This window comes from Tachysurus vachellii, chromosome 14 (assembly GCF_030014155.1).
Source record: "Tachysurus vachellii isolate PV-2020 chromosome 14, HZAU_Pvac_v1, whole genome shotgun sequence".
In the NCBI taxonomy this organism is placed as follows: domain Eukaryota; kingdom Metazoa; phylum Chordata; class Actinopteri; order Siluriformes; family Bagridae; genus Tachysurus; species Tachysurus vachellii.
In genome coordinates this window covers 11,911,683-11,935,054 of record NC_083473.1, presented here as the reverse complement: position 1 = coordinate 11,935,054, position 23,372 = coordinate 11,911,683, and the positions used below count along the sequence as shown (strand labels likewise).

At 37.0% G+C, this 23,372-nt stretch overlaps 3 protein-coding genes across 7 annotated transcripts; all 3 read left to right on the top strand.

The window, feature by feature from the left end:
* Positions 1 to 59: 59 nt before the first annotated feature.
* Positions 60 to 5,847, top strand: syt8 (synaptotagmin VIII). Its single transcript, XM_060887155.1, has 9 exons — positions 60 to 243; positions 1,293 to 1,575; positions 1,885 to 2,051; positions 2,147 to 2,242; positions 2,486 to 2,653; positions 2,751 to 2,918; positions 3,836 to 3,953; positions 4,065 to 4,198; positions 5,305 to 5,847. The coding sequence occupies exons 2-9, from the start codon at positions 1,326 to 1,328 to the stop codon at positions 5,542 to 5,544; spliced, it is 1,341 nt and encodes a 446-aa protein (XP_060743138.1). The 5' UTR covers positions 60 to 243; positions 1,293 to 1,325; the 3' UTR covers positions 5,545 to 5,847.
* A 3,431-nt stretch (positions 5,848 to 9,278) lies between these two features.
* On the top strand, positions 9,279 to 16,602 carry LOC132856802 (dual specificity protein phosphatase MPK-4). 5 transcript variants are annotated; one of them, XM_060886579.1, is made up of 5 exons: positions 9,279 to 9,383; positions 10,125 to 10,213; positions 11,671 to 11,757; positions 12,515 to 12,699; positions 13,227 to 16,602. In XM_060886579.1, exons 1-5 carry the CDS (start codon positions 9,379 to 9,381, stop codon positions 14,088 to 14,090), a joined length of 1,230 nt encoding a protein of 409 aa, XP_060742562.1. In that variant the 5' UTR covers positions 9,279 to 9,378; the 3' UTR covers positions 14,091 to 16,602. The 5 variants fall into 5 exon arrangements, with proteins under 5 accessions (XP_060742562.1, XP_060742565.1, XP_060742563.1 ...); XM_060886580.1 differs by having other exon boundaries at positions 9,383 to 9,444; XM_060886581.1 differs by lacking the exon at positions 9,279 to 9,383 and adding an exon at positions 9,583 to 9,729.
* A 3,024-nt stretch (positions 16,603 to 19,626) lies between these two features.
* LOC132857554 (troponin I, fast skeletal muscle-like) lies at positions 19,627 to 23,304 on the top strand. Its single transcript, XM_060887558.1, has 7 exons — positions 19,627 to 19,712; positions 21,702 to 21,735; positions 21,974 to 22,010; positions 22,122 to 22,250; positions 22,404 to 22,493; positions 22,588 to 22,764; positions 22,961 to 23,304. The coding sequence occupies exons 2-7, from the start codon at positions 21,728 to 21,730 to the stop codon at positions 23,054 to 23,056; spliced, it is 537 nt and encodes a 178-aa protein (XP_060743541.1). The 5' UTR covers positions 19,627 to 19,712; positions 21,702 to 21,727; the 3' UTR covers positions 23,057 to 23,304.
* The last annotated feature ends 68 nt before the right edge of the window (positions 23,305 to 23,372 follow it).

Genomic DNA, 23,372 nt, shown 5'->3' with positions numbered 1-23,372 from the left:
TAGCTGTGGTGTGTTTTCTGATTTGTCACCTTATCTGAATTTTCTTGAAAGGTTCCACCTCATACAGCTCAGCCTTTTTGAGAACACAATGTGTGAAGATGAGGTGTGGCAAGTAACTCAGTAAGAACCTCCATGGCATGGTCAGTTTTCACCACTTTCTTTACAATGTTGCTAATGCCAAAGTACACAAATGGAATAAAATCGAGAAAACAGGAAATATATGCCTAACTAAAACAGAATAAGGTAAGCTTTATATTCTATTTCACTGGATGCGACTCGTTCTGGATGTTATTACTATGATACTTGCATGAATACTTACCTTCAGCAAGTGTTCACAATGGTTTGTTTATAATTCTCTTTAGAAACGCAGTTGTAAATGAAATATTCTCTATAGGATTATTTAAACAAAGCAAATCCTATGACGGCAGGACCACATTCGAAATCTCGTCCTAAAAAAAAAAAGAAACAGCTACACCTAGAATCAGATAACTATCATTTAAAAAATGAACATCACCAGCTTTGGGAAGCTAAGCAGCCATGTTTTGTCTGTGTGATTGGGCTTTGGCATGGGAAGTAACTTCCTTCCTCACTCCATTAGCTGTTGTGAAGTATGTAGTGGGTCCAAAATCGGTCTAAAACTTTGGTAAGATTCTGCAACAGTGAGTTTTCTGTATTATTTAGAAGTTATGTTAGTATATATGTAAAGCTATTTATTTCCAGTAGTGTAATATAGTGGCTTAATTTTGCTGTTTTGAGCATCTGTTACTGCATTTATCAAAAAAAAAAAAAAAAAATCTGTTTTTTAATTTGTTCCCAAGGTACCACATTTCTATTTTCTCAAGCTTTGAATCACGTTAGGAGTTCACCACATATTCATGGTGTATTTGTTACGGCAGCACCTTTGCTCAATCCCTGTAGCTGCATTTTTCTGGTTATATATTTCATTGGGAAAGAATGTTATCTCTGTGCTCTGTAACACACCCTGTTTAATAGAGCTCTGCATCAGTTGTCAACATTTCATGCAGTTGTTTAACTATGGTGGTGGCTTAACGTCTGATCTGTTATTACACCCAAAGTTATTCTTAACAATTGCTTCAATTAATCCACATGAACTGTGTGGCTTTTTTGCCTTTCAGGAAATACATTATTGAATAATGCAAAATCCTATTGAAGGAATGTCTGTTTGAGGATATATAGTTTGCATATTAACCATCAGAGAGCAGTATTGTACAACAGTTCTATCAGACAGCTGAATACTGCACTGCTTATGTTTCATATTTATATTTTTTCAGTGAGCTTTTAAACATCGTTTTGGCAACTCAGCCATGAACCTCAGTGCTAGAAGCAATGCGTCAGACACATCTTCAGTCAACACAACTTCATCATCAGTCAACATAACCTCATCTTCAATCAATGCAACTTCAAAATCAATCTCTGTATCTTCAGCATCAGTTACTGCACCTCCAACCTCAGCAAATGGATCTCCAACAGTCACTGTCACTGTCAATACACTGATCACGAACTCCACCACAGCCTACCCTGGGTTTCTGCCCTCTTTGTTAGACAAACTCCGATGTGAGTATTGCTAAACATTTGCCCCTCCTGCTCTGCTAACTACCCCACCAACTATCTTCGTCACTCCCTCTCTGAGGATGGAGGCACCTGTTCCATGCAGTATATCTAATTCCACTCCTGGGGCACATTTCTTACCTCTCACTTTTCACTTGTTGCAAGTTTATCTCACTCTAATCCTGCTGGCTGTGCTCTTGCCTAATGTTTTAGATGTATGTCATAGTGCAGTTTACAGCTACACCAGTCTTGTTGCTCTGCATGGTCAATATTAAGGATACATTTTTCTACATATTTTATCACCCTCTCTTCTAGTGCCGAGATGGGCCACCTATGCGATAATTGCCCTGATCCTCTTGGTGGTTTTAATTTGCGTGCTGTGCTGCTGCATAAAATGTTGCTGCAAAGGAAAGAAAAAGAGAAAAAAGCAGAACCAGAAGATCAGCATGAAAGGACTGAATGGTACCAGTACAACAGCACTGGTGAGTGAAAGGACATCTTACCCTATCGGATGGAATCACCTGGGGAGTTTGGAGGTGTGGTCTTTTTCTGAATGGATGATTTATTTGATCGACAGGTGCAGCCTGAAACGGGGGATGTAGAGTACGGATCTCTTAACCAGCCACGAGGGAAGCTGCTGTATTCCCTGGAGTACAATGCAGCACGTTCAGAGGTCCATCTGAGCCATTTAATCATGTGTGAATATATGAGCTTAATTTAGAGACTGGAGCTGCAGATTGTATAAGTTGCAAGTTTGATTAAGTATTTTTAGGGATTTGTCCATATTCAGGAACATGTTTATAGTGCTCTTGTGGGTATAATCAGTGTAAATTTGTACACACCACATATGTAATAAAAAAATTTTTTTTTATTTTTACATTTTTATAGTATCTAAATGTTTTTTGATGTTACTTAGATGGCTGTCGGAGTGAAAGAAGCTGCAGAATTAATGGCTATGGACTCATCAGGAACATCTGACCCTTATGTAAAAGTTTACATTCATCCCAACAAGTCCAAAACCTTTGAAACAAAAGTGTTCAGAAAAACTCTGAGCCCAGTGTTTAACGAGCAGTTTAAGTATCAGGTAAACTACAAAATCTATGATTTTATGATTTTCATTTAGCTTTCCTAAAAGTAATTGCATTCTCTCTTTTTCTCATGCATGTGAATTATGTGCTTAGATTTCTCAGAAGGATCTCAGCGAGTCTACACTTGTGATGCAGGTGTACGACTTCAACAGATTCTCCAAACATGATGTGATTGGAGAGCTGAGGCTGGAGCTCTCTGCTGTGGACTGGAACCATGTGATTGAGGAGTGGAGAGACTTGAACGCACCATCAAAACATGAGGTTCTGTGAGGTTCTTTCTCTTAAAGAGGCAGCAGAATTTTACTTCTGCACATTTTTTAGGCAGACGATAAAGTTACAGTCATCTCATAGTCAAACCTTCTTTTTCTTACATGTCTGGTTATGAAGCCTAAATATTTATATAGCTTCTGTCAGGCATTTCCATAACTGTTATCTAAAACATGTTTTATTTGGAACATAACAAGTGAACACAGGCACAGTAAATGTATAAGCATAATGATATATGGATATGTTTGCAACAAACTGCCAACAAATCAGTAGTGTAAAAATAAATCTTTATAAATTTGTTTGTCATACATTTTAAATGCATACAAAGATAACAGTGATTTTTTTATTTTATTTTATTTTTTTGGTATTTTTCAGATGATATATATATTTTGAAAGTAGTTCAGCAGCAGACAATTATGTTTGTTCACACAGCTGCATATGGCCAATTATATAACCAACCTGAAATTATGCATGTTTAATTCATATTTTTTCTTTTTGAGCATATTTGATTTAGTTGTTACTTCATACACTAATTAACAAACATGTTCTAACATGTGCTTTAGGTTGTCTTTATTCACGTATGAATTCGTAAGACACACGGTGTAGTTAACGTTAGCTCTTCATTAGCTCATTATTAGTAAATGCCTTAACTCATTACATTATTCATTGTGTGAATTTCTCAGTTGTGAGTAAAATAACAGCTGAATATTTGAGGAGAATTATTTGTTTTTGTCCATTAGTCTTGCTGCTGCTTTAATTTAAATAAGGAGGTTCATGGCTATGTTTACTAATGAATGTATCAGATGTCATTCATGTTCCTTATATAATTTTTCTTCTTATTAGTTGAGATCAGTAGAACTCAAAACCAAGTCAAATGGGTTTAGCTAAATATTTACTATACCACTTTATAGCAAGAACATCTAGGTGAGATTTGCTTCTCACTGCGGTACGTCCCCACTGCAAGTAAGCTCACTGTGGTGATTCTGGAGGCCAAGAACTTAAAGCAAATGGACATTGGAGGTTTATCAGGTTAGTTGTGGTCTTCTTCTAAGTATAAACTGATCAAGAGAGTGAAGTGTCAATATATCAATGATTATTCTGAATGACAGTAATGTATCAGTGGCATTAAATGTATCTTAGATCCATATGTTAAAATCCAGTTGGCTCTGGACAAGAAGAAGTGGAAGAAAAAGAAAACATCGGTGAAAAAGCAAACTTTGAATCCTTACTTTAATGAGTCCTTTACATTTGATGTGTCATTTGATCAGATTCAGGTGGGTCACTTGCTTACTGTGTTTAGCACACATGAGTCTTTTCTTTTTTGCTTATATTATGTTATTCCTCTTCAAATTATCTTGAAACAAATGATCTTACCTCCTTGCACTGGCATCATTGTCATTAAAAAACATATTACATTTGTTCAGGGAGTTTTGACACTTAAAATAACACATGCAATATATGATCTTTTGAGCTTGAATACAAAAAAAAAATGATTCTGAATGTAATGCAGGAAACATTAAAAAATGCTGTTTTTAAATTTGTGAGGTCAGTAATTTTGTTAAAACTTTAAATTATAAAATTAGTTTTATAACCATTACATTGTAATGTAATTACAAAGAAAATGTACATGTTTGCAACTTGAGTTTTTTTGGAGACTAAACAGCAAGTACATTAAACACACACACACTCACACACACACACACACACACACACACACACACACACACACACACACACACACACACTCACACACAGACACATACACTCACACACAGACACACATTTAATTTGATTTATTTTTGGGGTGCAGCTACTTTTGCCACAATTTTTTTTACCCTTATGTAAAAGAGTTTACCCTTATGTTTAACATTACTGCCAGTTCCCTCATCACAACCAGCATAATCCAGTAACACACATTCCTTTTTCCAAGATCTTTAGCCAACATGACACGTCCCATTTCTCAAATCTCATAAGTTTTGATTATGCATGCCTATTCACACACATTTTCTCTCTCTCTCTCTCTCTCTCTCTCTCTCTCTCTCTCTTTTAAATAATTAATAGAAATGATTCTGTTTGGTATGAAGTCTTTGTTTGTGTTACTTGCCAATACTTTGTGCTTTGAAGCATTAGCATTTTGTTAGAATTTGCATTTTAGTTTTCATATTTTCATTAGTTATTCTACTGAACTCTGTGTAGCTGATTGTTTGCCTGACTTGAATATAGCTCATCTTCTTTGAGTTGAATTTGCATTTACACCCGGACATTGTGGTCAATTTCAGTTAGAGAAAATCAATTACTCCAATTGAATTGCTGTGTTTAAGGTTTATTTAATCATTTTTGTAGAGTATAAATGCTTCCTCTATCTACCCTGTATTAACAGCGAGTCCAGTTGGTGATTTCTGTGTGGGATCATGATAAAGTGAGCAGGAATGATGCCATTGGGAAGATCTTCCTGGGATGTGATGCTACAGGAAACCAGCTGAGGCACTGGGCAGACATGCTGTCAAACCCACGGAGGCCGTTGGCACAGTGGCATACACTACTCTCAGCCGAGCAGGTGGACTCGACTCTGGCCCTGAAACACACACTGAGAATCCCATTCACTAATAAGACTTTTTGAAAATGTCACCACTTTACTTTACTCTTTTGTGAACAACATTGTGCCATTTGTTTTCCCAAATAATTCATATAATTTCTTGAGTAGAATAGTATAATATCAAAAAGTGCATGTTGGTCTGTCCTCAACTGATATACAGTTCAAGAAAATTTATTTGCACATGTTGTATATTACAGGTTGTAGATATTTTCAAGACCTCACATAAACAGTTATAAAAAGTATATTTTTATATATTTTTAACTTTTGAAAGATGCAGTAAAATGCAGTAAACTTACTCCTCCTTGGACTCTATATATATATATATATATATATATATATATATATATATATAATATATATATATATATATATATATATATATATATATATATATATAGGCTTGTTAGATGCTCTCTATCATGCACATACATGTTGATTTCTCTGGTGGAAACACACACACGCACACACACATGCTGATTTCTCTGGTGGCAATAAAGGATAAAGGATAAGGGTTTGTGTGCAGAGTGTCAGCACACATATGGTTTAATTAGCCTGCCTTAATGAAATTTCAGGTCCTCTGAACCAATACCCAGTGCTACAAGGTTGCTGGGATTTCTCACTGATGAATATCAGAGTGTGTAATCAAACCATTTCACTATGTATGTATACCTACTCTGTCACGCAGTTATCCAGTCAGCCAATGTGAGACTAAACTGGACACAGATTCCCTGAAACTGAGCAGTTAAAGATTAGAAAAGACCAGGCGACATTTTTCCAATCATTAACTGTCCAATTTTAGTGAGGATGTGCCGATTATAGCCTCGGATTCCTGTTCATAGCTGACAGGAGTAAAACCCATTTTGGTCCTCTGCCGTTGCAGCTCATCTGTTTAATGTGCTTTCTGAGATCAGTGCATCACGGTTATAACGAGTGGTTATTTCTTATAAGAAATAGTGCCTTGCCTATCTGGAATCAACATCCATGCCACTGCGAGAGTAATTTTTTTTTCTATTTGGATGACTGATGTAAACTAACTGAAGCTCTTGACCTTTATCTGCATGATTTTATGTATCGTGCTGCTGCCAACTGAGCAGGTATACAGATGTTCTTTATAAAGTGAACAGCAAGTGTATGCAATCTCAAAAGCATTTAAATGGTATTTATCATATATGGCCTTAAAGGCCTTTATTATCTGTGTGAAAATGTAGCTGGACATTACCATGTGTGTTTCATGTTTTTGTCCCACATTTTTGATGAAATACCAATATTTCTATTCAGATTTAACACCTCTAATATAACTAAATAAAACTCATATCAGTAGTAAAAGAAATCCGGCAGCATGAAAGCATACACTCAGCAGGTACAGTATGACCTTCAGGCTTCCTCTTGTTCACACTGTGAACATTACAGAGCTGTGATCCTCATACAGCAACACAAATGTTATGAGGACATCACTATGAATGGATACTACAGCAGCCTGAAACAAACTGAGTTGAGCTGCTTACAAAGGCTGGTGATCTACCAAAGTCTTAAAGTCTGCTATCTATTATACAGCTGTTACTTCTAATCCATTAATTTGATTAGACAAGTAGAGTTCCAAGACTCCTGACATTTAGGAAAACAGCATTGGTAGTGTTCACTGTTTATATGACTACTTGTCTGTGTTTGTATCTTGCCTATGTCTGAATCAAAGTCATGCTGATATTCAGTACAACAGATGCTGGTTAAATACATGCTATACAAAATGTAGTTTGCTTCCATTCAGTTAGTCGTGGAAAGGGAATGCAAGCATATAAAAAAGATTTACCAGTCAGGATGCTGCCGCCCCAGTTGCCACACTAAAATGTAACCTAAAACGACACCTCTGATAAATCTATTACAGTGGACATAATGGATTATGTCTAACTCATATTAAATTGTAAGTATTTAGATTAAATCTCTTAAGTATTAGGAACCATTTCCAAAAATATTGACGCTATTCTCTCTCTTTTTTAAAACTCTGGTAATGCAGAATAAGGTGTTACCACACCATTAGTGTGTTATTTTCCTGCTTTCCCACCCCATAACTTAAAGCCTGGAAACACTTTTTATGTTTTTTTTTATTATATATAATTCTGTGCATGAGTGTGTTGTAGTCTTTACACTGTCCATGTTCTTAATTCAAGGAGCAATGTAGTCTTAAGAGATTCACATCTTATCTCGAGCAGAATGGCCCGAGATGAAGAGGCCAGCTCTTTGAAATGCAAATCAGATCATTGTACTACCCACTGGTGTACATCTTTATGTAAGAGTCCATTTACACACACCTTATTCAATCATTACATGTAAGTAATCAAAATAGAGAAAAGAAAATAATTTAATAAAGTGGGAAATATGTATTAGAATTGGACAACACATGTCCTGACAGGTCAAAGCAACCATTTACTAATAGTAAAAACACTCTAGTATATTCAGAGACTGGCTCTAGACCAACCATTCAAAGGTTATTCCCTGATTAAATAAGTTGAATAAAGGACTTGTAGGTGCCCTGGTTATTGTAGGTTATTGTTGTCTCAGACCATGACATCATTGGTGAGCTGAGGTCTCCTGGAAACCCAGAGCAGCAGGTTAATTATCCAGAACAGCTCAGAAGAGACTGATGATCTTAAACACTGATAACAAGCTGCTCTGAGCTCCATCTCACAACCATTACATTGCATCAACAAGACCAAAGGTAAGTGAAGAAGATTAGTTTTAAACTTGTATGCTTTGTGACACATTTTTTGTGTAGACTAAAAAATAATCAGTCAGGATTTAGTATTTGCTTTGTTTCTTGCACAGCGAGTGCTGCGCACTTTCATTACTTTTAAGCTAAATACCTGACACTGAATACATACATACATATATGTATATGTGTGTGTGTGTGTGTGTGTATGTATTCAGTGTATTCATATATATATATATATATATATATATATATGTGTGTGTGTGTGTGTGTGTGTGTGTGTGTGTGTGTGTGTGTGTGTGTGTGTGTGTGTGTGTGTGTGTGTGTATTCATATATATTCGTATTCGTATATATATGAATATGAACAGGGACATATCCAGACCTTTTACATGGTTTGACCAAATGACTACTGGGGAAATCCTAAAATGGGGTGAAATAATAATCCACATCCACAGCCAATATGTGCATATGTGACTGCTGACTGTGTACAGGATGAATAGGATCCCCAGCAGCCATAAATGATGTACTTTTATACAACATTAGACAACATTTGTTGACTAACAAATAACTAGTAGCTTAAACTTTTCAGTGTAATCGTTGTGGCCAGAGATGACGTTATTCTCATTGACAAGATGAAATAAAGAAACTTTTTAGAGATATTGTTTTTATTCCAACTTATCTATCACAATGGGATAACACTGTGATAGTTTATATCATATGACATTGACACATATACTACTACTAATTATTATTATTATTATTATTATTATTATTATTATTATTATTATTATTATTATTATGTATTACTCCTTATCTATGCCCATGAATATTAGTATAAAAGTACACAAATGTTGGAAATAATTCAGATTAATTTCAGATAATATTTGTGGGCTAATTTGTGACACAGAAAAGTGCTGTATCTGTTACAGCTGTCATGGTTTTGTTTTCATGTGTCATGAAACATTAAGCAACAAATTAGATGTTTTGTGTAGAAAATACACAAAAACAGTGTCAGGTGCTGTGATATTTAAGTATTAAAGTGAAGCCTGTGTTTCCAACATGGCCGTGTTTAACACAGCGGAAACCGGAAAAGAGCGACGCACTGGCTTTCGTGCTTGACTACATTTCCCATCATCCCCAGCGTGTCGCCAGTATGAGGTCAGTAGTCCGCGTGAGCCTTATTCAGCTGAGCGCTGCAAAGACAGTGTGAATGGCTGGGGTTTGTGCTTTTCAGTTTTTTTTTTAATCATAAATGCATGGTGTGTCCGTATGATGTGTGTGTGTGAGATTAATTGCATGCGCTGTTAAAGGAATAACGCACAGTGTGTGAGTCTGAAAGCCGCATGCTGATGAAGCTGCTGTCTGTCTGAGACACTTCAATCCGCAGTCATACAGATTCGTTTAGACTAATGGTCATGTGATAGCGGTGTTTTACACGCGATTGCGGTCGATTCCTAAAGCCTATTTCTGTTTACTGCGTAGTGAGACCATGCAAAGACTTTAGGTAACGTGATTTGCTCTTATTTCTGATCTTATTTGTCGTGTTTCCTGACGCCAAGTGGTGGAATGCATCGGAATTGCGGGGGTGTTCTTGTTTTCCTTGCCATTAAGTTATTGTGAATGCAGATAGAAAAAGAGAAAGGGAAAAAACCGAATTTACTAAAACTAAATCATTTCCAGTGATGCAATCATTTACATGCATTGCATAATAATGATAATAATAATAATAATAATAATAATAATAATAATAATAAGTATTACAATAATAAGCATAATAATAACAACAATAATAATAATAATACTAATAATAAGCATGCTACTACTACTACTACTACTACTACTAATAATAATAATAATAAGCATAATAATAACTTATTGCATGTTGTCTACTTCATACAGGAGGCAGAAGATGGAAACCGTGAAAAAATGGAATAATGATTTCATTGCACTTAACCAGCTGGATACGAAAATCCACTCCAAACAACATGGTAAGACAGTTTTGATTGTTCAGGACACAGAGATCTGATCAGGGATGAGATTCCCCAAAGCATTGCAGCAGAAAGATCAAGACAAAGACCGAACACTTTTTCTCAATCAGACCAGATGATCTTTGACATTCAGTTTATGAGGTTTTTAGGAAATCACAGCTCCCCAGTTCAATTTAGAGCGTGGCTCAGTGTCTGTGGAGTTCCACGTGCTCCCTGTGTGGGTGACATCTGGGTTCTCTGGTTTCCTCCCACATCCTGAAACATTGGTGCAGTGGCTACATTAAATTATACTATTTTATATAAGTGTGAATGTTAGTTTTTGTGTTATGTGCAATGTACCGGTGTTGATGCCGAATGCACGGAAGTATGAATGAATGAATGAATGAATAAATGAATGAATGAATTAATGATGTTCTTACCTGAGGGCAGGTCCTATTTTGGATAAAGACCAAATAAATATAATGTAAGAGGTTTGTTCGGTCATCTTGATTGATGGATGTTTTACATTATTTGCAGGTGTTTTTCAAGTGCAATATTTTGTTCTTTTAGGGGAGTTGTGTTTTGATTTTTCTGAAATTAATGAAACTAGTAAAAGTTTGTAGATTTCATGTCCTTATGTCTAGATCAGGTTTTTAGATAGTTTGTGAATTTGGAATCATTTGCTTCACATGAAACTGCTGAAAGTGTGGGCAAGTTTTCATCGTTGATCTTTATGATGGGACCCTTCAGAAGTCTCACTCCAACTCCAAACATTTTATCCATTAGGGGTTTACATGGGTATTTAAAAAAAATGTTTTTGATTTCCAGTGATATTCAGTATATTTAACTCCATCAGCAATGCACACAGAACAATTTCTCTGCTCAGTGATGCTCAGTTTCATTTATACACAGGGAATAATGGTTTACTAAATAAATCCTGCAAAGCTGTACTTCCCATCAGATTTTCATAAACATACATTGCCATGATAATGAGATTATGTAAGACTACAAAGCTATTACAGAAAGGTTACAGGCTGAAATATTGAGCTGAGTTTCAATAAGGCTTTTGTTGCATGTAATATTTCTGTTTGTCAAACACAAACATGTTTTTTCACAGCCAGGGTGAAATTTTAATTGAACTGGGAAAATGGTGCTTGATGATGGCACAATAATGAAGTTGCTTCTCTTCTAACGATTATCCAAATATTATTTCTTACGTCTTACTGTAATTCCAGTGTTAAACTAAGACAGAAGGCACATGCTTACTTTTTCATGTAAACTCACTAAATTGTGATAACATTGCACGATTTTATTGCCATTGTTGTAACCATTGTTTTTTTTCTGTCTGCTGTTGGAGTCAGTTGTTGTTTTTGTATGGCCAGTAATAATTTGTGAGTGAGAATTGTAATGTGGAACTATCGATAAACTAGCTGAATGCTGTGGTATCTCAGTTTTTAATACTCTTCCTCTCTTTTAAGGCATGATTGCAGATCTTGAGAGTATTCAGAAGGTTCTTGGCAATCATTTACAGCTCCAGCCCATTTCTCGTTCAGCATGTGCTGTTGGTAAGGATCTATAGCTGCTCTGATCATTTTGCATCCTGAACGAAATGAATATTTAGTAGTCTGTGTTGTGTGTTGCTGAGAAACTCTGTATGTTCTTAATTTTATTTGGTGGCTCATTTTTTTCCTCACACATGCTGTGGTGAAAGATCTTAGCGCTACTGTAGGTTTCTCAATTTTTCATCCGTAATCCTGTTTCACTTGTCTGATAAGACTGTTTTCAAGAATTGTGACTAGATTTCGTGACTTTGCTGTTTTTACAAGCTGATCCACAATACAGCTGTACTCAAAGATTCATTGTGCTGGCACTGCTATTGAAATGACACACTTATCACATGTGCTTGTTGTCAATCAGCTGAACAATAATGTGTTTAAGCAGCAGACTGAAGTGAGCTTTGTGGGAGTTTTAATGCCTGTGTCATGTCGCTGTTAAAAAATCAAAAAAGACCCTTAAGCTCCTTTAATAAGTGTCTTTCTAGATTCAGGCCCATGCACACAGTTTTCCCACAGTGAAAAGTGCCACATAAACAGAGAGAGAGAGAGATATTGAGACTATGTTTGCTCTGTGATTTATTAACCAAAGGGAACACCAAAACCTCCATTGTAGTGCTATGCATTTTAATTTTAGTTTTGTTGTCATCTTTTTTGTGTTTTCTCACTTCCAAGCACCTCAATTTCTTCTCTATTATGTCATTTCTGTGGTTTCAAACTTCCCTTATAATAACTTGGTGTTATTAATGTTTTGTTTTTGTCCTGTCAGGCTCCTGTCCAGATCTGATGATGAGTAGGAATGAGCAGCGTGAGTTACGGCCAGCCTCGGTGGCTTTGACCCCACAGCTGCCCCCCAGAACCCACCGGCCGCTCTGTCTCTCAGTTTCTTCAGACAGCAATGGCCGCTTCAAAGCTCTGGAGACACAGGAATGGAAGAACAACCTCAAAGCTCAGGTGTGGAAAGCAGGACAGTCTACATTTGTCTACATGCTAATAGTAATGCATAAATCAGAAAATCATTAGCTAGTCCAGCAGATGTGTGAAAACCCTACCTTGCTGCCCAGTCCCATGTATTGTTTGCTCGGAAACCTAAATCACATTGATTCATAAAAATGTTTCGATATATATTGTAATAAAATATAATGAGCTAGTTAGCTAGTTGAGTTCACAAATACAGATTAATGTATATCTAATGTAGAAATTCCTGCTTAGGGCAGACAACTGATTCAGTCATTATTCTTTTTTTAAAAAAAAAAAAGTGGTGATTTTTCTTATGTTTTGATAGCAGAATACGTCAACATTTTATTTATAACTTAGTGGTTATTGTTTCTTTTTTTTAATCCGGTAAATGTGTAAATCATATACTGTGAAAATATCTATTCTGTTTCTTTGCCTGCATCATATAAACTATAGATCATTGGCTTTACATGTGATTTTTGTCAAAAGTCAATCGGTTATGTTTTGGTTGATGTTCTGTGCAGATGGAGCAGGCCCACAGTGCTGGTGCAGCCAGCAGCACGGGTTCTCTAGAGCGAGCCTCCCTTTTCTGTGCCTCTGGCTCCACCACTGCCTCTAGCTCAGGCCTCTCAAGTCCTGTTGAGCTTCTCGGCAAAAGCAAGTCCTCTAGCCGCTTCTCGCTCTTCTCACCACCATGGAACAGCAGCTCAGAGTCTGATTCAAACCCTCCATCGCGCTCTGGCTCCAAGAAACTGCGGCGTAGAGCCGGTCCAGGGGGTGTTAAGACTAGCCCGGAGACCCCTGAACCCAAACCTAGTGGCCCGGAACACTTCCACTACTCTGAACCAGTAATCTCCAAAGTAACAGACTACATCTACATTGGGAACGTTAACGCAGCGTATAGCGGGCGCATGCTGTGCCGGAACAACATTGACAGCATAATCGACATGAGCAGCCTGCCAGGCGAGACATGCCTCAACCTGATCCCTTGCACATGCTCGAGAGGCACAAAGCACAGCTGGTCACGCCTGAAAGTGCACATGGAGGAACCGAGAGAGCTGGGTGATGATGGTGCAGAGCTGCACCAGCGTTGCTTTGATGCCATCAATGAGTGCATCGATGCTTCGGCAGGAAAGAGGAAGCGAGTGCTGGTTCACTGCCGTGATGGCTTCTCGCTTGCTCCTACATGCATCATCCAGTACCTCATGATCAAGCACAACATGAGGCTGATCGCTGCGTATGAGCTGCTCAGGGCCAAGCACCCGGTTAACATCCGCGAGTGCCACCAGAATGCTTTAGTGAGTCTGGAGAGGACACTTAGACCTGGTGGAAACACTGACCCTGAGTGCTTCAAACAGGCCATCTCACGCAAGCTAGCTTGGACCTAAACATACCATCATGCGTTTCTTTTCAGCCTCATACTGATTTATCGGGGACACTTTTAGGATTGGCAGCTTGGGTATAATTACTGATCCTAGTGATTAGACACTGGCTATTCAAATAAGATTCGTTCATTCATTCATTCAAAAAAAAAAAAAAAAAACTTCTTCCAGACTATATCTGAGATGAGAAAACTTAAGATCAAGTACTGTATAGCTGCTAAACAGGAGAGCCGGAGTGAAAATGTCTGCTCGAGTGTTAAAAAAGACTCTGGTGCTGAAGTCTTGTGTATATGAGGGTTGCAGCCATAGTGTTGTAATATTTTTCTTTCAGGGCACCGTGACGGGAAATCTCAGGAGACCTAGTGATGTCAAATCATGTCTACTGGATGGGGAGTGTAGTGATTCTCCAAAATGGACTACCTTTGAACAGTGGATAAGCATCAGTCTTGTGCCATGTTTCCCAACTCAATCCTCAAGACCCTCCAGACTCTCCAACTTCAGGCTTTCTCTTAGCTAGCAACAAACACAAACCAAGCCATGCAGCACAGCTGCGTTGGGAGAGAGCAACAAAGTGAACAGTCTGGGAGGTTTGGGAGACACTGATCTGGCATCAAGTCTTTAACTGATGCTGTTGTAAAAATGAGCCAACATTGAATCTGGACCATTTTGGTAAACCATGCATTTTTCAGAGGCGGTGGACATAATTAATTTTCCTCCATGAGGAATCTGGTCACAACATGTTCCCAGTCATGTGATTATCACCATCTTTTCAAGTTTGAGTGCAAAAGTTTGCATAACCTTGGCACAAAGTAAAAAAAGACATTTACATTTACAAAGGGGGGGCACGGTGGCTTAGTGGTTAGCACGTTCGCCTCACACCTCCAGGGTTGGGGGTTCGATTCCCGCCTCCGCCTTGTTTGTGTGGAGTTTGCATGTTCTCCCCGTGCCTCGGGGGTTTCCTCCTGGTACTCCGGTTTCCTCCCCCGGTCCAAAGACATGCATGGTAGGTTGATTGGTATCTCTGGAAAATTGTCCGTAGTGTGTGAGTGCGTGAGTGAATGAGAGTGTGTGTGTGCCCTGTGATGGGTTGGCACTCCGTCCAGGGTGTATCCTGCCTTGATGCCCGATGATGCCTGAGATTGGCACAGGCTCCCCGTGACCCGAGGTAGTTCAGATAAGCGGTAGAAAATGAATGAATGAATAAACATTTACAAAGGTAGTTTTAACAGTTTTTTTTCTACAGTATCACTAGTAACAAAAAAGATATTAACATTGATCCCAAGTCTAAGTATTAGTTCTAAATTAAAATGTTCTCTAATAAGCCGTTCACCTTTCCAAAATATTTGCAGATTTTGGATCGGTTTATTTGTAATATTCCTGTCCCTTACTACCCATGCCAGGGTTGGACCTTTTTTTATTATTTTTTTTTTATTATTATTATTATACCACTAAGCAGAACAGATTAAGAGGTTTTTGCTTTTGGCTCTTATCAATTTCAAATATACCTTTTTTCATCCCAAGAGAATTCAAGATGCAAACTGTTGTACTCACATAGAGCTTTGTGCTTGGAAAGCGAGATATCTTGTGTCTGGTACCAAATAGTGTGGGGTTTGTGGGGTTGTCACCATTAGTAGTATGGATTTTGACTGACTTGTGAAGCAGTGAAGTACTGCAAAGACATTTTTTATTGCACTAACTAGACATTGTAAAAAAAAAACTGCACAGCTGAAATGTTTAACTGACATGCCACTTCTTTTGGTTATTCATTGCTCAGCACAGATAGACTTTACTATTTTTAGATGAATATGATGCACATGCTTCCTGTGTACTGATTATTAATTGATGCTAGATTACTCTGTTGTGTTTCAATTCACCATGTAGGAAGTTCTAATCAACCTCTTGTGTAGTATTGCTTATGCTTGTGTACAGTAATTATTCAGTTTTAATATTTTAGTGAGCAGTGTGCTGAGGTGGTGCATTTCTGAGTTTTTGGTGCCTTTGAACTCGTCCTGCGTGATTGTATTGTGAGACTCGCACTATGTATGCAGTTGTCAGGCACTGACAATGTTTTTATACTCTGGAATATTCTGTATAATGGCTAATCCTTGTCCTGCTGCCAGTCCTGCATTGTGGTGTATAGCAGGACACAGCTCAGTTCAGTAATGTGAAGGTTTTGTTGCAGTGATCATTCTGTGAGCGGTGCCAGTGTTTTCAACCCTTGTGGCGATGACTAGTGCAACTCTGTCTGACTGATCGTAAATTCTCTCCACTGCTATGCTCCTTTCCTAAAACATTATCCACAGTCCAATCTTCTATGGCCTAACTACAGTGCTTTTCTTTTGCTGTTTATTTCTAACAGTTTAATTGATCTCAGGTGAACTTCATCAACCTAAATTATAATGTTCTCTGTTTAAACTAGAAAACGGAACAATGTTTGCAATGTATTTTCTGTATCATGTTTTTAAAGTCTTATGCATTTGTATATGTAGATATTAAAGAAAACATTCGGTTCATTTTTGACCTGAGGCAATAATTTGAAGTGTATTATCAGAACAAGCTCAATCAATACATTCAACTAAATTAACTTCTAAAAAGTAAAAGTAAAAAGCAAAAAAAAAAAAAAAAACATTTTAGAATGGCAACTGTGTTTAATAGTTTTCATTACTAACAACCATAAGCTGATCCAACACATTTATTTGCTAATGATCTTGTCATCCTCTTGGCAGATAATTTTGGATTATTTGATACAGTGGTGTTTATGTGACTGGGTTTCCTCTGGAATTTCCAGTTTCCTTCCACCACCGGAAAACATGCTGGTAGAGTGGCTTCGCTACGTTCCATTTGCCCATAGGTGTATAAAGCCTAGTGTTCCTGGGAAAGACTCCATATCCACCAGCACCCTATAACAGATAAAGCATTTACTGAAATTGAATTATTACTACACACCAATGAAAACCTTTTTTTTTTTTTTTTTTTTTTTGCAACATTAAATTAGCTGAAAGTTCTAGAAACGCATTGAATCATCTGTTAGGTTGTAAGTTGTAGGACTAACAACCAGAAGGTTGTGAGTTTGAATCCCACCAAGCTGCCACTGCTGGGCCCCTAAGCAAGGCCCTTAACCCCCAGTTGCTTAGTTGTATAAAATAAGTCAACCTGGATGAGGGTGGATACCTAATGCTGTAAACTTAAAGTAAGTAATTGTTAATTGACCCTTATTTTATGGCTCTGCCACGACGTGTTGGAGGCATTATGTGTCCTGGGTGTCTGCTGATCCATCTGAGAATCTTGTTATGATATGACAAGAACGAGCGGTTGACTTTTTGTAGGATTAGTTTGGAATTATCACTTTAACCAGCAGATTAGATTTTGAAGCTGATCCAAACAGGGTAAAGGTCACAGCAAAATGAAATATCTGAAATTGTTTTTCTTCGATTCCTGTTTGACGTATATTTTGAATATCTGTCTGAATATTTAAGAATTACAAATTAACAGCAAGAAAAACATGACATGTTGCTAATTAAACATGACATGTTGCAACATGTTGCATAGACCGCTAATTATTTCTCTTTGTCCGTTTTTTATTTACTTACTTACGTGCCATAACTTTTTTTCCAATAGGATTTCATTTACATTATCTGCAGTCACCCAGACTTAGCTTTCACTGTTATACAGATGAAATGTAACGCTAGTTGTAATTTAGTTCTGCCACTTGCTTATTTATAAGCATCGACACATGATATTAAGCACTGTATTCATATTAATTACTTTAAACTTAACACATAAAACAGATGGTTTCCAAAGCTTCACTGATGAAACTTTTCGACCTCTATATTGACAATGACTTGTTACAAGGTTAGATCTTCTTTGACTCGTTACATCAGTAAAAATGCATTTTCTCACCTCTGCAGTGTCACAGGACTTAAACCTATGCCCAGGCCTTCCTAAGCTTCAGCAGTGTTTCTTTTCCTGGTCTTCCGTATTGCAGTACATCCAAAATTCCCACATGCATTAAAGGTTCTGTTCATATTTCACCCTCTCTCTTTAATTTCCCTTGTCCCCAGTTTCCCTACCACTTTCTTTGCCTACTAACAGGTTTCCTAGCTGAACTATTACACCCATTTCCATATGCTGTACATATAGGTACATGGAAGAAACTTTGTTGTGTAAAATGAAATTTAAAAATTCAACAAAGAATAGACTTAAAATTTCTTTGCGAAACAAAAACCGGTTCTTCTGTGACATCAATCTAAATGAACCTTTCTGCTGCTAGTATTATTTTTAAGAATGTATGTGGTTTTTAGGAATATCATGTAGCTCCAGTATACCTGTTCCTTTATGTATGGCTGGTGTTGTGTTTTTGACACTTAAACCTTGGAATTCACTTCCGCAGTGACTCGGTCAAATTTCACAATTTGTTCTCCATTTTTAAATCATAGCTCAAACACTGTTAACAGTGCTATCCCTTTGTCACCAATTACTTAGCAGTTGCGCTCTATACACTGCCTCTTTTTATGTCACCTCTGATCATGTGATTGTCACTGGATGTTACTGTACATTGTATAGTTACTGCGGCTGAAATTATTTTAAATCATTGTTCAAATTACAGTGGTAATCAAAGCTCTTTTACATCAAGACATGAGCAGTTCATCATTATATTCTTGACTGAGCTACATAGCTCACTTTAAACACAATCTGTTCAGAATTGTCCTTCAACAGTTTGAACCCCGACAATCCACCCAGAGATATCCTCTCACACTCACACATGTTCATGTGTGTATATGTGAATGTGCCCTTATGTTCATCCTGGCTGTGGTTGTGTGTGCGAGTGTGCGAGTGTGAGTGTGTGAGAGTGTGTGTGTGCCTTGATATTAATTCTCTGGCTCCATTCCTTTAATTTTCTGCAGAACTCTTGCTGAGTATGCCTCTCTGACTCTGTTCTTCCAATTAGTGAGATAACGACAACTAGCAAATCTCTTTTCCACAGCCACTTAACACAGATGGGACATTGAGACATCTAACTAAGAACAAAGAGCTCATGGAAATCAAAGGAGCACTAAATTTTGACATGTTTGGTAAATTTGTGTTTGTTTCCTTTTCCACATGCCGCTGGGTTTTTATATACCATTCCATCACATGTCCTCGTATCACTTATTGCTACAGTCACATTGTTTCATGAAGGAGTCACTTCTGCCCTTTATGTCCATGTTTAATCCTGCATCGTCCCAAATGCAGCTCACGTCTTCCTTTATGGCCATCTGAAAGTCTTTCATTAAGAAACCTCTACCAGCTCTAGTTGGCAGATCCTGTTGGCCCCCCCACCCCTGGCCTCTGATAATGGGGGTGTAGTTTGTATAAATAATTAAAAATAAGGATCACTATCTTGAAAGAAGGGTTATTTATATTAATGGAAGTGCAGGGAGGAGTTGGAGGTTTCCATCTAATGTTTCAGGTGCTTGCTAGCCCATTGGCTTCTGAGTGAAACTACTTCCATAAAGAGGAAGATGGGACTTCCTTCACCATCAGGGAATGCAATATAAACCTTCAGATAATGCCAGCTTCCTGCAGCAGTCAAAGTTGTCCCCCAACTCTGTCAGCTGTGAGCTCCTCTTCACCTTCTTCCTCTCATAGGTGAGCGCTTGCGTTCGCACTTTCTGTCACTTGCTCTGTGGTGTGCTGCAGCTGTTCTTTCAGTGTTTGTGCTGCATTCGCGATTTTGGATTAGCACCGTAGCTGTTCGGACGGTGTTGTCTGACATGGTTTTGCTGATCTGGAGGGTATTTACTGGTTTTGCAGTAAAACACAGTTTACAGTGCCGTTCTTCAGTTTAATATATTAATTTATGATAATTTACTAATAATGTAAAAATAATTTAAATTTACATTTATAAAGCTATAGATGCCAATTTTACATGATTGTGTATGCATTTGGATAGAAGCGTTTCTGTAACTCTCATAACTCATGTAAGTTAGGCAGAACTTGGTAAGTTAGCTAGTTCACAAGTTAAGTAGCTTATATATCAATTTACATATCTGCTGGATGATAAATTGTGTGTTGAGCTGTGCTATAGAAACAACATTCCTCAAGATTCTGATCTCTAGAAACTGATATGGCTGTGTTTATTTTGTTGCATCGCCAAATGCTACACATGTAAATATGAGGCTTCAGATGGCATTTGTGATGTGCATGCAATGTGATGGATACTGGATAGCTTGAAGCAGATGTGTATTCAAAGAGCTTTGTATGAGTGAAAAAGATGATCATGGGAGATGATCATAACTCACATTATCGACATCTGTGGTGGCTGGCTTTGTAGGCGAGGCGATGATGTGTATCATTTGAAATAATGACCGAAGAAAATGCCACACTTTTTCATTTGCTGTTTATGCTTTAGTTACTAGAGTTGTTGAGTTGTTTTCAACATCAGAATGACTTTCTTGTCCTTAAATTTAGTAAACACTCTTGATAAGCTGCATGAAATGTAAATGCTTTTTTGTCACCAGTTTGTGCTATGTTGGAAAAGCTTACACAGCCTTATCGTATAAATCCTAAGCTGCTTTATAAACCACAGGCACTAATGTCTTGGTCATCTTAGCCATCTCAGGACATTTCTAGAAGGCCAGGTGGACTCTGAAGTGGTATTAGGTTTTTGACAATCATCCAAAAAAGCAAGCCTTTCATGCCAGTGATGTGAAGAACCTCACACTCACCCAAATATAGCATCTTAAACTGATTTCCACACTACATGCCAAAATAAGGATTCCAAAGAATTGTGTTCGGATTATTATTAAAAAAGAAAAAAAAATTAAATGTGATATTCTTAAAATATTTGAAAAGATGTTGATGCCATTATTATTATTACTATTTTTTTTATGGAAGCATTCTGGAATATCACTGAGATGTTTACTGGCATGAATACAGAGTACAATGCCATTCTAATTTGTGTGTTTTTCCTGCACAGAATTTAACAATAAATAAGATATGGCAGTATTGTATTTATCGTATTTAGAAGGTTCCGTATAAAGCAGTGGTACCTTCATAAACAGCAATGAATAGTTTGTGTATATAGTAAGTATGATTGTACATGCTAGAATTAAAATCATAGCAGATGAATATAACAAGTGACTGCTAAAGTCTGAAGTATCTGCAAATGAATTGTGAAAAAGCTGAGCAGAGTTTTGCAGTTCAGTGTTAGTGTAATCGGTATAGTGTTTACTCTCTCATCCTTAAAATGACTTTACTTTTAAGCATATTTGATCACAAAAAAAAGGTCTTTATTTTTTGTTTTCTGTTAGAACAATTCCATCAAATCTTGTAGTGTATTTTGGAATTTTCTCCCAGATTCATTAATAGCTCTTCACTTTAATTAAAAATATACTAAACTGTGTAATTGCTTGTTCCTGTTGAAGGACCCTCAATGGTTTTTAAATGACATTACTATTTATTTTTCAAGTACAAGTAATAGTACATATTACAATATCTCCTTTTTCAAGGGTCAGCTGATTTCTAAAGACTTTTTTTAATTTTCCAATATTTACATTTTATTTTAATTATGCTATGCTTGTTTTATTGAATATGGTTAGTATTGTAATAAAAATTAACCTTCCATTTGTACTACAGGGTGTAAAAAAAAAAATCCAGCCAAAATGTCAGAGTAAGTACCATGGAATCCTTTTATTATTTATCATTGTCATCTAGGTATACAGTGTAGATATACAACAATTCATATAAACAGCTACATATAAAGTAGAAAGTAAACGTATGAGAATTTAGATTTTCTGTATATTGTAAGCCATGTATTTGTGAAATAAACTAGTGGAAATACTATACTGGAGTTTAAGATATGTATCGTGACTCTAAACAAGTTCACTATTCTTATCCATATTCTTAAGGAAAAAGATGTCTTCGAGTCGCAAGCATAATCTGAAGGTATATTATAAATGATTGTCTTTCCTGTGTATTCAAGCATTTATTTGGACAATCTACAATTTTGTTGTGAGGAAGGAATGCAATGAAACTGATTATAACTCTGTGCTTCAGAGCTTAATGCTCTCAATCGCTAAAGGTTTGCTTGAGGTTGAAGCAAAGGAAAGAGAAGAAGAGAGGAAAAGGCACATGGCAGAGACGTGCCCTCCTTTATCTATGCCAAGTGGCTTACAAGCGCTTCAGGTAAGTACATCCTGCAAGGATTTAGGCCTTTTTTCTCCTAAGATATGTGTAATTAATTTATGCCAGATATTTAAAAAATAAAAAGATCTATATACGTATACCTATATATCTCAAAACTAATGGCATGCTGTAATGCCTGTGGGTTATTTACAGGACCTGTGCAAAGAACTTCACCATAAGATTGATGTGATTGATGAAGAGAGATATGATCTGGAGAGTAAAGTGAACAAAAGTTCTAAGGAGGTACAGTTTAGACTTCACATGAGACAAGAGACCCTCAATAAACAACATTTATAATTACGGTTGTTTGTGTGACTATTCTTGTGCATCACTCAAGATTGAGGACATGAAGATTAAAGTTCAGGACCTGAAGGGCAAGTTCAAGAAACCCGCCCTTAGAAAGGTGCGCATGTCTGCTGATCAGATGCTTCAGGCTCTGCTCGGCTCCAAACACAAGGTGTCTCTGGACCTGAGAGCAAACCTGAAACAAGTGAAGAAAGAGGTCAAGGAGGAGGTGGGGGCTCAATATTTTTGTTTGTTTATTTTTTTATACTAACTTAACATTAAAAACTAAAACATTAGTTCATTAAAACATGGTTCTCTCTCTTTGTTTCTGTATCATTTAACAATATAGGGATATAAAAGTATTACTAATGTATAACAGAAATTTATTTAACACTTAAATATACTAATGTTTGTTTGAATCACAGGATAAGGAACTACGTGATGTCGGTGACTGGCGTAAGAACATTGAAGACAAGGCTGGCATGGATGGCAGAAAGAAGATGTTTGAGTCTGAGTCTTAAATCATATGTAGTCTAGTCTTCACTGCTTCTACAGAATAACTGTCGTATGCTGCTGCTAGAGGACTGGAAATGTCAGGTTTAGTATATGGGCATGTTTCAAATGAGAAAGCTAAACAAGAAAAGTAATATTTTCAAAATAGAAGTTTCAGAATTAAGTTGTACTTTGCCTAGTTAAAATTTAACTTCATACTGAACATTTGTGTTGGTAATTAAATTTTCCAATGCATGAATAAACAATTTAAAGTTTACATTTGCCTTCTTGTCTTAATTTATGTAAATCCTAATGAAAGGTCAATAAAATCTGCATTTATTGATT

Bases quoted from the DNA above. Each gene is read 5' to 3' on its own strand.
- LOC132857554 (XM_060887558.1), top strand. The intron at 22,494-22,587 runs GTACAGTTTAGA...GCATCACTCAAG, and splicing joins TGAACAAAAGTTCTAAGGAG to ATTGAGGACATGAAGATTAA. The intron at 22,765-22,960 runs GTGGGGGCTCAA...TTTGAATCACAG, and splicing joins AGAAAGAGGTCAAGGAGGAG to GATAAGGAACTACGTGATGT.
- LOC132856802 (XM_060886579.1), top strand. The intron at 10,214-11,670 runs GTAAGACAGTTT...CTCTCTTTTAAG, and splicing joins AATCCACTCCAAACAACATG to GCATGATTGCAGATCTTGAG. The intron at 11,758-12,514 runs GTAAGGATCTAT...TTGTCCTGTCAG, and splicing joins TCGTTCAGCATGTGCTGTTG to GCTCCTGTCCAGATCTGATG.
- syt8 (XM_060887155.1), top strand. From the start codon at position 1,326: ATGAACCTCAGTGCTAGAAGCAATGCGTCAGACACATCTTCAGTCAAC. The intron at 2,654-2,750 runs GTAAACTACAAA...TTATGTGCTTAG, and splicing joins ACGAGCAGTTTAAGTATCAG to ATTTCTCAGAAGGATCTCAG. The intron at 3,954-4,064 runs GTTAGTTGTGGT...AATGTATCTTAG, and splicing joins GGACATTGGAGGTTTATCAG to ATCCATATGTTAAAATCCAG.